The following is a 13724-nucleotide window of genomic DNA, read 5'->3' as shown; positions in this document are numbered from 1 at the left end:
TGCAGCAGGCGACCCAACCGTGCCTTAAATTTGTGCTTTTTTTTTTTCTTCTTTTTTTTAAAGACTGGCACTGCATCACTGGCGAACGTGCTGGATTTAAGAAATGTTTCAAGGGTGAGCCAGGCCTGCCATAGAAGTAGTTTTTTTGGGGTAGAGTTTGACATCTTCAGATTCGGTATTTTGTAGCAGTTTCCTTTGATATTAAACCAAATGCTTCTCTCTATTTATTATTGTTTTTTTTAAATCAGCTGTGGTGATGTACTATTTTAATGTCACTAGACCTGTTACATACGTGTCATAACTTTTTCTTTCATCGAGGATCGAAACCTTTAACATCCCGCTTCCAAACAAACTGTCAGGATGTGTAAAAACAAAAAAAAGACAAAATAAAAGTGAACACTTTCCGAAATAAGCCAGTGGACGGTGCATCGCTGTGATCTATTTTTGTACGTCTCCGGCAGGACGGTGCGCCTGCAGCAACGAGGCTGAATGTAAATGTTGGTTTCACGTGATGGCACTTCTCCAGCCTCGTGCTTCACCTTTTTAAAAACACATCCTCCTCGATGTGCTCTTTCCTCCGATGTATTTTATGTAAACACTGTACATTGATATAACTGTAATATGTACTATTATATGCAGCTTTATTTCCATTACGTTGTATGTTTGGAGTTACCAGTATCCCTAACCTGCTAGCCAGAGGGAGGGGGGGGGTGTACAATACTACAGACATTTAAGAAGACAGACGTTTTAATGTAATTTGTCAATTGTACAAACGGCTCAAATTAAAGGTTTATTAGGAGTTTTTAAAATTGTGCTTGTTGTGCTTGTGTTGTTGTGTACGGAGGCCCAAAGCTGACAGAAACAGAACGAGAGATTAGTTGATCATAAATAAGATCATGTGAGTCTCCCCATTTCTGCCAGTGTGAAAACATCCTGTAAGTCATTATGAGAAAAGATTTTTTAAATAATTATTTGAGAAACAAACTCATTATTTTTGCAAAAGTTTCTCCTTATTTTAAGTCAGTTTGAGAAAAATTCAAATTTTGAGATACTAAGTCATTATTTAGAGAAATGTTCTCATAATTATTCATTTTTAAGGTATCATGCCCATATTTGGAGATGGTTAGTGATTGTTTTGAGATAATTACTCGTAATTCTGAGAAGGTTTGTCATTAAAATACTTATTTTGAGATAGTGAGTCATTATTTAGAGAGTTTTCTCAGGATGATGACCTTTACATGTTTCTGTGACTTACTCAGAAATGTATACTTTCCAACAATAGATCATAAGTCATTTACTTATTATATATATTATATAACACTTCATTTAAAAGACTTCCAGATATAATCATATATGAAAACTATAAAGACCACATTAAATCACCGTAATCCGTACACACTGTCGTATTATGTTGTTTCCATAGCAACTACACTGCTGTTTTGTCACTTATACTGAAGAAGACGGGTTTTTTTGTAACTAACTTTGTTGACTGTTTTTTTTATAATCCCGTGAACGTTACATCACGCCATGACGTTGCTGGAGACGTGACCATATTTGGAGATGTGCAGGCTGCTCTCGCTCTGTTATTCTACCCGTCCACGCGCGCACTAACATACGAGCCTGTTGGTCAAGCGGACGGTTAGCTCGTTAGCTTAGCTCGCCCGTCCCGGTTCCGTCCGTTTCTTTTACGTGATTAACGCTGGCGACACCGCGCGTCACCGTCAGCTTCCTGTTTCTGCTGCTTCTCTCAGGTAAGTTACGCGTTATTTGTTCGTGTTGTGTTCCGTGTACTAACTTAACGCAGGCGAGCGGTGGCGGTGTCAGCTAGCATGATGAACCCGGAGCGAATGTTCGAGCGGAGGAGCGGGTTTCGGACGTAACTGGCAACCTGTCAGGGAACGCAGACTGAACACTTAGTGAAGTGTTTTGTTTTGTACAACGTACTATAACTTTGACGTGTCACCAGGGACTAGTCTAGACCGGGAGACAGGGTGAAATGGTCGTAGTCATCGTGACGTCACCCAGCGGTTTGTTGACTACGGTTTTGAAGCCTTGATTTCGGCATTTTTGCAACCGGTGAAGGAAGTGACCATGTTTGGAATTGCGGAGGGGGCGTCTGGTTCCATATGGATTCTGGTTAACAAAGTTAGCTTCATAACCTATCATTCTCTCTGCTGGCCAGCAGGGGGCGACTCCTCTCTGGTTGTATAGAAGTCTATGAGAAAATGGTCCTACTTCTCTCTGCTGGCCACCAGGGGGCGACTCCTCTCTGGTTGTATAGAAGTCTATGAGAAAATGGTCCTACTTCTCTCTGCTGGCCACCAGGGGGCGACTCCTCTCTGGTTGTATAGAAGTCTATGAGAAAATGGTCCTACTTCTCTCTTGGTGTAAAGTTGAACTTGAATTAAAGAAGCTAACTTTGTTAGCAGGTTCAATACCAGAATCCACATGGATCCAGATCCAGTAACGGTGCTGCTCGGGCTGGGGGGCCGTCTGCTGTTGTGTTTATCAGATCCACCCGTCGCTCCTCCACAGTCCAAATATGGTCACAAAAATGCTGAACTCGAGGCTCAGAACGACGGGTGACGTCACCATGACGATGTGTTCTTCTTCTACAGTCTACGTTAGTGGCCCTTTCCAAACTGGTCTAATGCGTCTTCCAGACCTCCAAAATATCCTCCACAGTTATGTCCAAATATGGTCACTTCCTTTCACCGGTTGCAAAAATACCAAGTTGGCGACAAATAAAAAGCTGAACTCGAGGCTTAAAACCCGTAGTCAACAAACCGATGGGTGATGTCATCATGCAACAGTGTATTCCGGGCTGCTAGCACATCCATGTTTTTCTACGTAAACAGGATGTTTAACGTCTACTTGTGCTAACATATAAACGGGTTATTCACGTCCACGTAAACACGGCGAATGTCAGGAATCCAATAAACAAAGTGTTTGCCCCCCCTCGGGGCTTTAGCCGTTTAGCTGCCGGACCAGAATATTTCTCATTGTTGGGGCGAGTTGTGTGGCTGACCTCATTCTGCAGCAGAGACACTGAAGCCCTGTGGACCCGGGTCTTTGTGGACCCGGGTCTTTGTAGACCAGTAAGTCAAACGTAGCCACAGCTTACTTCCGGAGGGATTTATCGTTTATAATATATATCGTAGCTGGTGTGCGATGTGGAGTCACAGCTGTACGAAGTGAAGAGGAGGGTGGGGAACACTAACAGAACGGTCCATGTGCAGGTTTTAAATAATTGAAAAGGGCTTTGCAAATGTATTGTGAGGTATGAAATGAGTTTCTATTCATAGGTATAAAGTTCACGATGACGACATATTTAGACAGCTTTAACACCTGAGACGTAGCTTTAAAATGCTTATTGTTGATGTAAATAGGTACGCAGAGCTAGTCAGGGTTGGTAAGGGCCTGGAAATCCTTGAAAACACTTATTGTGGTGTTTTCAAGGTTTGAAAAGTGCTTGGATTTAGAATAAGTGCTTGAAATGTATGTTGTATGTGATGACACATCTCCACCTGGGCTTCATGCTTTGACTCACTTTTGGTATGCTTTTATTGTTATTTTAATACGGGATCGTCAGCTGATCGCCATAGCGACGGGCCTTTTAGAGCGGGAGATGAAAACGCTGCCATATAAGGTCGTCGTCCAGCCGTTTATCTGGCAGCGTTTCCTCTCTGATGTGAATATTCTCTCATGTTGCCACAAAGAATTGATCCAGAGATATTAAATATAGCCCAACCTTCATCCGCCGATCATCAGACTCAAATACACATTCATTTATTTAATAGATTAAAACAATAAAGTTAATGGAAATGTTGTTTTCCAGGAAGAAAAAGCGCTTTCCATCAAAGTGCTGTACAACAACAAAATATGAGTAAAAACAATACATTAAAAACGATTCAATAAAAATAAATAAAAGTCCAGTAAAAACATTCACAGTAAAACTAAAAAGTCAAAATAATTCTAAACTCCTTTTTCATTTTGTGAAAAACAATAAAATAATCTTACATAAGATGACCATAAATAATAAGGCCTCTCTGCGTAAAGGATAAATACATAAAAATGTATTTTGGTTTCCTGTATTGTTAATTCAGGTTCTATTTTATTATTTCTCAAGCGAGACGGTTACGATTATCCGCTTAATGGAAATTCACCACGATCAAATTCATCCAACCGAAACATCTGATTATCATTTAGACGGTCAGGAAACATTTTTAACTCGGACGCTTTGCCTCTTCCTGTCTCTCTCTCTTCCTGTCTCTCTCTCTGTCTCTCTCTCTTCAGTGTGACTGTGTGTCTCATGGCCGTCCTCAGACGTGGACTTTTCGTGGCCTTGCATCGTGCCTTTGGGCAAGGCAGCAGCTCAGTCTGTCACCCTGCACTGCCGGCTGCTCTTCTAGGTAGAGTAATCTGTTAGCATTAGCGTTAGCATTAGTTAGACTGTTGCAGCTCTCTCTCTCCCTCTCTCTCTCCCTCTCCAGAATAATAAAGATAATTAAATACAAATATATAAACAAACGATAATAATATGATAATCTCTCTCTGGCTACGTTGACATGACAACAAATATCGGTCTCTTAGATTATTAATGATCAGTTTCGGTCGACCCCCAAATAACGTGTTATTTTTTAAGATATGATGATTAACTAAATCCTTTATGGTTTTCTAGACCTGTATGGAAGTCCAGAGAGGCAGAATTCATCCATTTATTTATTTATTTATTTTCTTTCCTGTGTTTATGACTTAAATCACCGGCCAAAAAAAGTTTTTTTCCAGGATAATATTGGATAATAATAATAAAAAGTTGAAATGAAGATCCTTCATTCTAAAAATACAATTTCCAGGTTAAAACATTCAGAAATTTTATTAAAACAGGAAGTAAAAGGTTTTCTGCACCTGATCTTTCGTCATAAACACAGGAATAAATCGCCACAATAGTTATTTTTTCCTGCTTCAGTTGACCTCACATGTTTAATTTTCACAAGTTATTTTGCACAAGTTGATGTTTTCAAATAAAAGAAACCGGTGGGAAACAAATCTGTGATGATGTTATTGATGTTGTGAATTCTTCTTTATGTATTCTGGTGTCCTGTTAACCAACGTCCTCCAAACAGATCCCGATCCAGCACGTGTTAAATCCACGTCTTTTCTTTCTTCATGCTGTCCCGTATGTTGACCCGTGTTGTTTCTCCCTGTCTGCTCCCCTTCATCCAGCCTAGCCGTCGGTTGTAGCTCCTCCTCCTCCGCCCACGAAGGCGTGGCTTGTCCCTGTGGGTGGAGCCTCTCTCCAGCAGCCATCATGTCGGGCTTCAACCTGCTGCATCTAATAACCAAGAGCCAGCCGGTGGCTCTGCGGCCCTGCAGCCTCCCCTCAGGTCCACTGACTGCTGGGTGCCGTGTGTCTGATCCCCCTAACGCCGGCTGGTGTGTCCGCATGCCTACTGTCCACATCACAGCCGCTTATACTGCTGTCACTGCTTTGATCCGGTCCTCCTCCTTCTCCTCCTCCTCTTTATCTTTATACTGCTGTCACTGCTTTGATCCGGTCCTCCTCCTCCTCCTCCTCCTCCTCCTCCTCACCCTCCTCCTCACGCTCCTCCTCCTTTTCCTCCTCACCGTCACCCTCCTCCTCCTCCTCATCATCTTTACATTGCTTTCACTGCTTTGATCCGCTCATCCTCCTTTTCCTCCTCATCCTCACCCTCCTCCTCACGCTCCTCCTTCTCATCCTCCTTTTCCTCCTCACCGTCACCCTCCTCCTCCTCACCCTTCTCCTCATCCTCCTCCTCACCGTCCTCCTCCTCACCCTTCTCCTCCTCCTCACCCCCATCCTCCTCCTCTTCACCCTCCTCCTCCTCACCCTTCTCCTCCTCCTCACCGTCCTCCTCCTCACCCTTCTCCTCCTCCTCACCCCCATCCTCCTCCTCTTCACCCTCCTCCTCCTCACCCTTCTCCTCCTCCTCACCCTCCTCCTCACCCTTCTCCTCCTCCTCACCCTCCTCCTCCTCATCCTCCTCCTCCTCTGGGGGATTGCCGGATCAAATCCGTTGCAGCGATGCTTGAGAGCTCCTTTTGTAGTTCTTCAGATCTGATCCAGGGTCAGATATTTCTACACATGTTGCACTTTGACCTCGTGTGTGTTTTTAGGACGTTATCCTTTATTTATTTCACAGTGTGCAGTATTACAGCAGTAAACACGGGTCGAAGCAGAAGCCAAATAATCACAACACAACATGTGTAATAGACTCAAATAAAAACATCCCACTGTTGTCCAGCAGAGGGCGACCATGACTGTACATTTAGTTCTGTTTGTGATTTTTTTTTTCTTCTCACAGTAAGAAGTTTCTGAAAGTTTGTGAAGCTTTTCAGGAAACAAAATACAAACATTGTAATTACATTTTAATTACTTTGTTTGAATTTGTTTAGGCATTTTAAGTCTTCCATAATTATGTTTATGCCAAACAGAAGGAACAATACATTTTATAAACCATTAAAGGGTAACTTCTGCATGTTTACCCCCATGTTTTAATGTCCAAGTGACAAATGTGATTAAATATTAACGTAAAAGCAGAAAAAAATATGAACCAATGTCCTAATGCAACATGTGTATAAATATGTCTCCATTAATCGGAAGAAAGTAGTTAATTACACGTCTGAATACAACCTCAGACACAAAAATGTGAAAATCTGCTCTTTGAAGCTGCTTGGTTTCCATCAGCGCTTCCCTCCCGACGCTCACGAACACGACTTCCTGTTCCCTTTGAGTCGGTCTGCAGCTCTGCTCAGCCGGACCTCCAGCGCTAACAGAGATTCACGCTTTGCTTCCTGCAGCTTGCATGCACTGGTTGTGTTTTTAACTCACACTTAAATCTAGTTTTTATCCTGAACAGCTGGACGTCACCTCGGGAAACGACGGCTTTAAATGATATTTTGCTGGTCTTTGTATTTTGTATCTGACTGGTTGAGTGAGTAGAAGAGTATCTGTGTGGTTACGATGCTTGTCCTCTTCTTCAGGAGCATGTCGGACCAAGAAGACGTGGCCGCTGAGCTTCTCTCAGGAGGAGCTGAAGAAACGCCTCACGCCCCTGCAGTACCACGTCACCCAGGAGAGGGGGACAGAGAGGTACCGCTTAGTACCGTTTTGTTGCGTTTCCTTTGATAATGATAACGAGTATACCGAGAACTGAAGTGAGACGATGTCTATGTAAAGGTACTGACGTCCGTTTCCCCGCAGCGCCTTCGCCGGAGGCTTAACGCATCAGAAGGACGAGGGCAGCTACACCTGCGTGGTCTGTGGGGCGGAGCTCTTCAGGTAGGCCCATGTTGAAGCTCCTCCTACATTAAAGATCACCTTCTCTAATTCCCGCCTTTGTTTCCACTCACAGCTCCAAAACTAAATTTGACTCCGGATCCGGTAAGTGGAACTCCTGTTGTGTGGACCAATCAGGTTGGGTTTAGCATCCAGAGCTAACAGGATTGGGTGGTGTGTTCAAGGTTGGCCGTCTTTCTACGACCTGGTGAAGTCCGACTCCGTCACGGTGTCGGACGACTTCTCCTACGGGATGCACCGCGTGGAGACCACCTGCAGCCAGGTAAGATACCGGACTCTTTCATTGGACGAGGAGGCTGAAACATTTAAAGTGATGATGATTCTCCCGTTTCAGTGTGGCGCTCACCTGGGACACCTGTTTGACGATGGGCCGAGACCCACGGGGAAACGCTACTGCATCAACTCTGCCTCGCTGGCTTTCCAGCCCAAGGAGGCCGCCGCGACCGAGGGCGCCACGGCGGCCAGCAGCTCGGTGGGCGGCGGGAAGACGGAGCTCTGAAAGACTCGACGGACGGTTCAAATCCATGAACTAGTGTTGGTTGTGTGTTTTGGACAGTTGGTGAAAAGCAGGTAGTTTTATTGTGAAAGGAAGGCAGGAAGGAGCTCCAGCCAATGAGAGACCAGAATACTGAGACCTGTAATCCATCATGAGGGAAAACGCTGGTCGCACTGTATCAGCTGATCGCCTTAAAGGGAACTACTTCTTCTCTACTTCCCTTTAAGTTCCTGCGTCGATGCATTTGGTCTGATTTAAACACGGATGGAGTGCTGTGTAGTAGTCAGTCACACATATATATATATATATATATATATATATATATATATATATATATATATATATATATATATATATATATATATATATATATATATATATAATATAAATTAAAATATATATATTATGCATTTTTTAATTTAGCTTTTCATATTCTAACTACAGATATTTTATTAGAGTATATTTTTGAAGTGCTATTTAAAACACTGAGGTTGATCTGATGAAGTCGCTGACAGACGGACTCTTATTGCACAAGGTCACTTCCTGTATTTGCTCTTTTTAGTTCTTTGCGTTTGTGTTCACAACAATAAAACAGTGACTGGATGAATAAAATATCTAGAAACATGACTATGTTGTATTTTATTTATTTTATATAATTTTTCACTGTAAAGGGGTTTATTGTTAAAATGTCTACTAATGACGCTTTTATTATTTAATTTTTTTTAAAGATATTTCAGATTTTTTTGTCGCCAGAGGTCTGGAAGAAACGAGGCCGGTTTGGAAAAGGCCTGCTCACATAGACCGTCTAAAAGAAGTGGACGTCGTCATGGTGACCATAGTGACCATATTTGGAGTGTGGAGGAGCGAAGGGTGCATCTGACGAACACAAGCAGCAGGAATTACCATATTAATGTTTGAATGGCGTACCATAGTATAATTATTTTCATTTTCATAATTGTTTTCATTTTTGTGGCACATACTATATTTTGTAATTACTTGCTGTATTTGAAATTTTAATCCAAACTGCAGTGACTTACTATCGCCCTTAGAGGCTCTAGTTGGTATTACAGGACAGGATGCTCATGTCAGTTTAACCTCGTCACATTCTGTTGATGTTTTAAACTACTTTCTTTCTTTTTTTTTTAACTTCGTTGCACCTTGAAGGCGACCCGCCGGTGGATGTTTAGAGACCAGGAGACTAAGAAGCTTTCAGGTCATGCGGCGCTTCTCTAAACACCGGGAGGCTGCAGGGCCGGACTCTGTGGGTGGCATGGCCGGGTGTGACATCATCGCCGCCTCGAGTGTGGGAAACCCTGCGCCGCTAAGCCCTGAAGCACTAAGGCCGTTTATGTTTCTGGATGCAGGGAAGGAATATTTACAAGTTAGGTGTGTTTAGACTGTAGGGGGGGGGGCGTGGCCTCGCCGTCCTGAGGTCACACAAACACCAAGAGGCCATCGGTAGCAGGAAATGATCTTTTCACAGTAAGAGTGCAGCAATGATGGATTCCTGCAGTCGTGTTTCCATCTTACAAGTTCCACATGGGAACATACCATTGCTGTTGGATGGGGGCCGGATAGCCATAGATGCAATTTGGGGGGGCGGTTTGTCCGTCAGAGGGAATGGTAGCAATGATGACAATTGGTGATGGGGGGGGGCAGAGTGGAAACAGATTTAGGGAAGAAGAAGTGAGAGGCAAGTTATTGCAAAAGCTGAGGATGTTTGGAATACATTGCCTCCTCGTGTTACTCTTGATTAATTAAGAGGCTTGGAGGGGTGGAAATGGGGGGGGGGCATTTAGGGGTGGGGGGGTACTTAGTAGAAGAAGCAGCTCTGGGATCAATTATGAACCTGGGGGGCTCCTCTGCACCTTCTGTTGACTTCTGGGCGTCTGGGGCTGAATGACGAGTTGGTCTTCGTGAGGACTCCTGACACTGACCAGGACTATTGGGGGGGGGAGGGATGTCTGTCCTCAAATCCTCCTCCAGACTCGCATCTGGAGGCTCGAGACTAGATCAAGGCCACGAGCCAGACCTTCAGGGGGGAGATACGAGGCCACCCGTGAGTTATTTATAGAAAATGGCAGGATAGCGGCAAAAGTCCTCAGACCGCCGGGGGTTCTGGGTTCACGGGGGACTGTGGGAAACTGAGGAAGGTGTCATAACTCAAAGGGAGAGGTGTTGTGCATTAGTGGACCTGATCCTGCCCCCCGATTTCTTCCATTACTACCACACAGGAAGATGGGAACAATGACAGCAATTCCTCCTCCAGCATCAGCTGTGTTACCTCCGGTGTCCCCCAAGGGGTCAATCTTGGGGCCACTGCACTTTTTGATCTGAAAAAAACCGAGGAGCCACAACATCAATTTTACACTTATGCAGATGATAAACAAATCTACCTGCAAACTCATGTTTTGTTTAGAATTGTATTTATTCATTTATCAGATTTCAACCCTTAAAATCACGTAGTTCTTTTTGCGTAAACTGTTGTGTTTAAACAAGTTGTGTAGTGAAGCACCTTGAGATTGTGTTTGTAGTGTGCCTCATAGATTAAATTTGCTACTCGGTTCGATATTACCGCTAACAAACTCCGTCTCCTGTAAAAAAAAGTTAGCATACAGCTAAAGTGCAACCTCCATTTTAACGAAGAAAACACAAAGTTTTGTTAGGTTTAGTAAAAAATTTTGGTTTGACTAACGACTACGAAATTTAAACAAAACGAAACAGGGATGCAAACAAAAGTGCGGGACACCAACAGCAGCATCCTGGTGGTAGACCTGTGGTTTTGGACCTGTCTGGACTTCCAGACCCAGACCTGCAACACATCGAGAGCAAAACGTGATCCACGACAAAAATGCATTTTCCTCTAAACATAATTCACAATGCAGTTTGTTTCTGTGGGAAATGTAGTTTATTACCTCGATACTACTGCTGCTATTTTTATTCCTTCCTTGTGTTGCTATGGCAACCACCCCTCCCCTCCTCTCTTTCCTCCCGCCACTGAGAAGAAGATAACGTGTCTTTGACGACGCCGGCTGCTCTCCCTCCAACTCGTATTGATAACGAGTCGGAGGGATAACGACCTTGTTGACTCTGCTGGCACATTCCTCCCATTCCCCCGTCGGCTGTCTTTAAAGTCCGTCTACCCGCCCCGCGACCTTTCACCAAGTAACCGTCCAATGGGTGGTAGAAACAAGATGATGATGATGAGCCCAGGTTTGAACTTTGTGTTCCTGTTTCTGTTCATGTGAACGACTAAGCTATTTAAAATTGGCTTTCGGTTTCACACACAGGACAAGAACAGCGGTCTCCTGGATGAAAGTCCTGTGTTTGTCGGATCCATCCATCTACCTCCACCTCCTTTCTTCCCTTCCATTAGAAAGGTATTTGTGATGCATCAAAAACCAAATGTATAGTCTGAAAGAAAACACCCGGACCGGCCTGAGGATCTGTCCTGATGCAGGTAAACTAGTCCATTAAAGTGGAAATGTTCCAGTTCATTATGCACAATGTTTTTATTTACAGAGTTACAAGTAAACTTGGTGTGCTTTTACTTTAAAATTCAGGAATATAAACTCAAAGAAAATGGAACAGAGACAACTTGTAGTGCATACGATGCCAGTGTTGGAGGACTCGTCTGAGCCGGTCTGAGGTCTTGAGACCAGCAGATGGAGCCGTCTCCCTGCAGACTCCGGAGGAACAAAGTCCTGCTCAGATGTTTTGTTTTTTAACGGATCAATAATCAGCGTTTTCCTCATGCCAGCCCCTCGGCATCATGGGAACTGGAGGCCGTCGTGTCTCACCATAAAAAACCCATAAAACCTGGTGAGTTATGATCTAAACATGAGGAGAACTCTGTGAAAACACACCTCGGAGCGGCGATGTGTTCAGGGAGCCGACAAAGAGCCCTTCAGGGAGACGTCTGTGTTGCAATGTGACCTTTGACCTCTGCGGGTGTGGCGGCTGGAATTCCTCCACAAATCCGCCGGAGTCAACCGCGCCGCTTTAAAGGTCACGCTGTGTTTTCTTTTTTCTGACTTTCTTTCCTTTTTTTCTTGCTATCAGCTTCCTCTGGATCTCCACACAGGAAGTAAACACGCCGCTGTTCCATGGTGCCGCCGGCCCCCGAAGGAGGACCGCCGGCGGAGGTCAGAGCATGGAGCGCTTCAGGGTCAAAGGTTAACGGGTCAGCTCCACCAGACAGACAGCAGCCCGGTTACACGAGGCCACATTAGAATAACATGGAAGGGACTCGAACCACCGAGTGATGTCGTCTAATTAGAGACGGCGTGGACCGGGTCACCCAGACCTCCTCAGAGAACTCTTTGAAGTCCCTCACAAGGAGCTTGATAATGATAACGAGTACACACACACACACACACTGATATCAGATATCTGCTCCAGGTCTGGGAGTTACAGCATCCACCTCGCTGGGCCGGACCACACAGTATGATCCTGGAGGAACGGGGGTCCCCACAGAGCCGGTCTGGTCTGGGGGGTGCAGGAGCATCAGGATCCTGGGGAACCAGACCTCCGCTTGTCCCCCCCCGTGTCCTCGGCTGACGTCCTCGGTGGTGTACGAGAGGACGAGGCCTCTGTCTGCCAGCATTAAAGCGACGGCTATCGGATGGACCCGGGTCACGGGTGTCGGGGTTCTCGTGTAACACGCTGAGGCACCTTGGAGGACCCCGCTGGATCTGGATCTGGATCCGAGGTGAAGGAGAGTTCAGGAGAGGAGGGCAGGAGTGTCAGTGACACGCATACTTGAATCCTCGCCGTCACACGACAAATGTTCCCAGTTCGATGTGGGTCATACTGGTTTCCCAGGTGGACTAGTTGTGGTGGACTAGTTGTGGTGGACTTGTTGTGGTGGACTAGTTATGTGAAGGCCGCTTCTCTCTTTCATTCCTTTCTTGACGATGTTGTGATATTTTTTCATATCCAAAAATCTGATCATCATGTAATCTTTGCAACCAGTAGAAGGCCAGCAGAGAGAAGTAGGACCATTTTCTCATAGACTTCTATACAACCAGAGAGGAGTCGCCCCCTGGTGGCCAGCAGAGAGAAGTAGGACCATTTTCTCATAGACTTCTATACAACCAGAGAGGAGTAGCCCCCTGGTGGCCAGCAGAGAGAAGTAGGACCATTTTCTCATAGACTTCTATACAACCAGAGAGGAGTCGCCCCCTGGTGGCCAGCAGAGAGAAGTAGGACCATTTTCTCCTAGACTTCTATACAAGCAGAGAGGAGTCGCCCCCTGGTGGCCAGCAGAGAGAAGTAGGACCATTTTCTCATAGACTTCTATACAACCAGAGAGGAGTTGCCCCCTGGTGGCCAGCAGGGAGAAGTAGGACCATTTTCTCATAGACTTCTATACAACCAGAGAGGAGTCGCCCCCTGGTGGCCAGCAGAGAGAAGTAGGACCATTTTCTCCTAGACTTCTATACAAGCAGAGAGGAGTCGCCCCCTGGTGGCCAGCAGAGAGAAGTAGGACCACTTTCTCATAGACTTCTATACAACCAGAGAGGAGTTGCCCCCTGGTGGCCAGCAGGGAGAAGTAGGACCATTTTCTCATAGACTTCTATACAACCAGAGAGGAGTCGCCCCCTGGTGGCCAGCAGAGAGAAGTAGGACCATTTTCTCATAGACTTCTATACAACCAGAGAGGAGTCGCCCCCTGGTGGCCAGCAGAGAGAAGTAGGACCATTTTCTCATAGACTTCTATACAACCAGAGAGGAGTCCCCCTGGTTTTGGGTTTTAGAACTGGAGTGCTATATGCTTTAGGACGCCGTGGTGTTCGATGCCCTGACTGAGGATCTGTCGGTGTAATCTGAGAGCCGGTAGGATGGAAGTCCTGAAGCGGTCTGAAGTGTTTGGCAGACGGACGC

General features: G+C 45.1%; 1 protein-coding gene across 3 annotated transcripts; it reads left to right on the top strand.

Annotated features, from left to right (window-relative positions):
• The first annotated feature begins 1579 nt into the window (after positions 1-1579).
• Positions 1580-8148, top strand: msrb3 (methionine sulfoxide reductase B3). 3 transcript variants are annotated; one of them, XM_084038340.1, is made up of 7 exons: positions 1580-1751; positions 5227-5387; positions 7027-7135; positions 7247-7324; positions 7398-7426; positions 7507-7604; positions 7677-8148. In XM_084038340.1, the coding sequence occupies exons 2-7, from the start codon at positions 5312-5314 to the stop codon at positions 7839-7841; spliced, it is 555 nt and encodes a 184-aa protein (XP_083894466.1). In that variant the 5' UTR covers positions 1580-1751; positions 5227-5311; the 3' UTR covers positions 7842-8148. The 3 variants fall into 3 exon arrangements, with proteins under 3 accessions (XP_083894466.1, XP_083894464.1, XP_083894465.1); XM_084038338.1 differs by lacking the exon at positions 5227-5387 and adding an exon at positions 4297-4412; XM_084038339.1 differs by lacking the exon at positions 1580-1751 and adding an exon at positions 4303-4412.
• The last annotated feature ends 5576 nt before the right edge of the window (positions 8149-13724 follow it).

Source organism: Eutrigla gurnardus (assembly GCF_963514095.1).
Source record: "Eutrigla gurnardus genome assembly, chromosome: 21".
NCBI lineage: Eukaryota > Metazoa > Chordata > Actinopteri > Perciformes > Triglidae > Eutrigla > Eutrigla gurnardus.
Note: the sequence above shows the minus strand (reverse complement) of the source record. Positions and strands in the feature narration are given on the sequence as shown.

Excerpts from the sequence above, each read along its gene's own strand:
- msrb3 (XM_084038338.1), top strand. The coding sequence starts at position 4,313 with ATGGCCGTCCTCAGACGTGGACTTTTCGTGGCCTTGCATCGTGCCTTT. Across the intron at positions 4,413-7,026 it reads ACTGCCGGCTGCTCTTCTAG|GAGCATGTCGGACCAAGAAG; the intron begins GTAGAGTAATCT and ends CCTCTTCTTCAG. Across the intron at positions 7,325-7,397 it reads TGTGGGGCGGAGCTCTTCAG|CTCCAAAACTAAATTTGACT; the intron begins GTAGGCCCATGT and ends TTCCACTCACAG.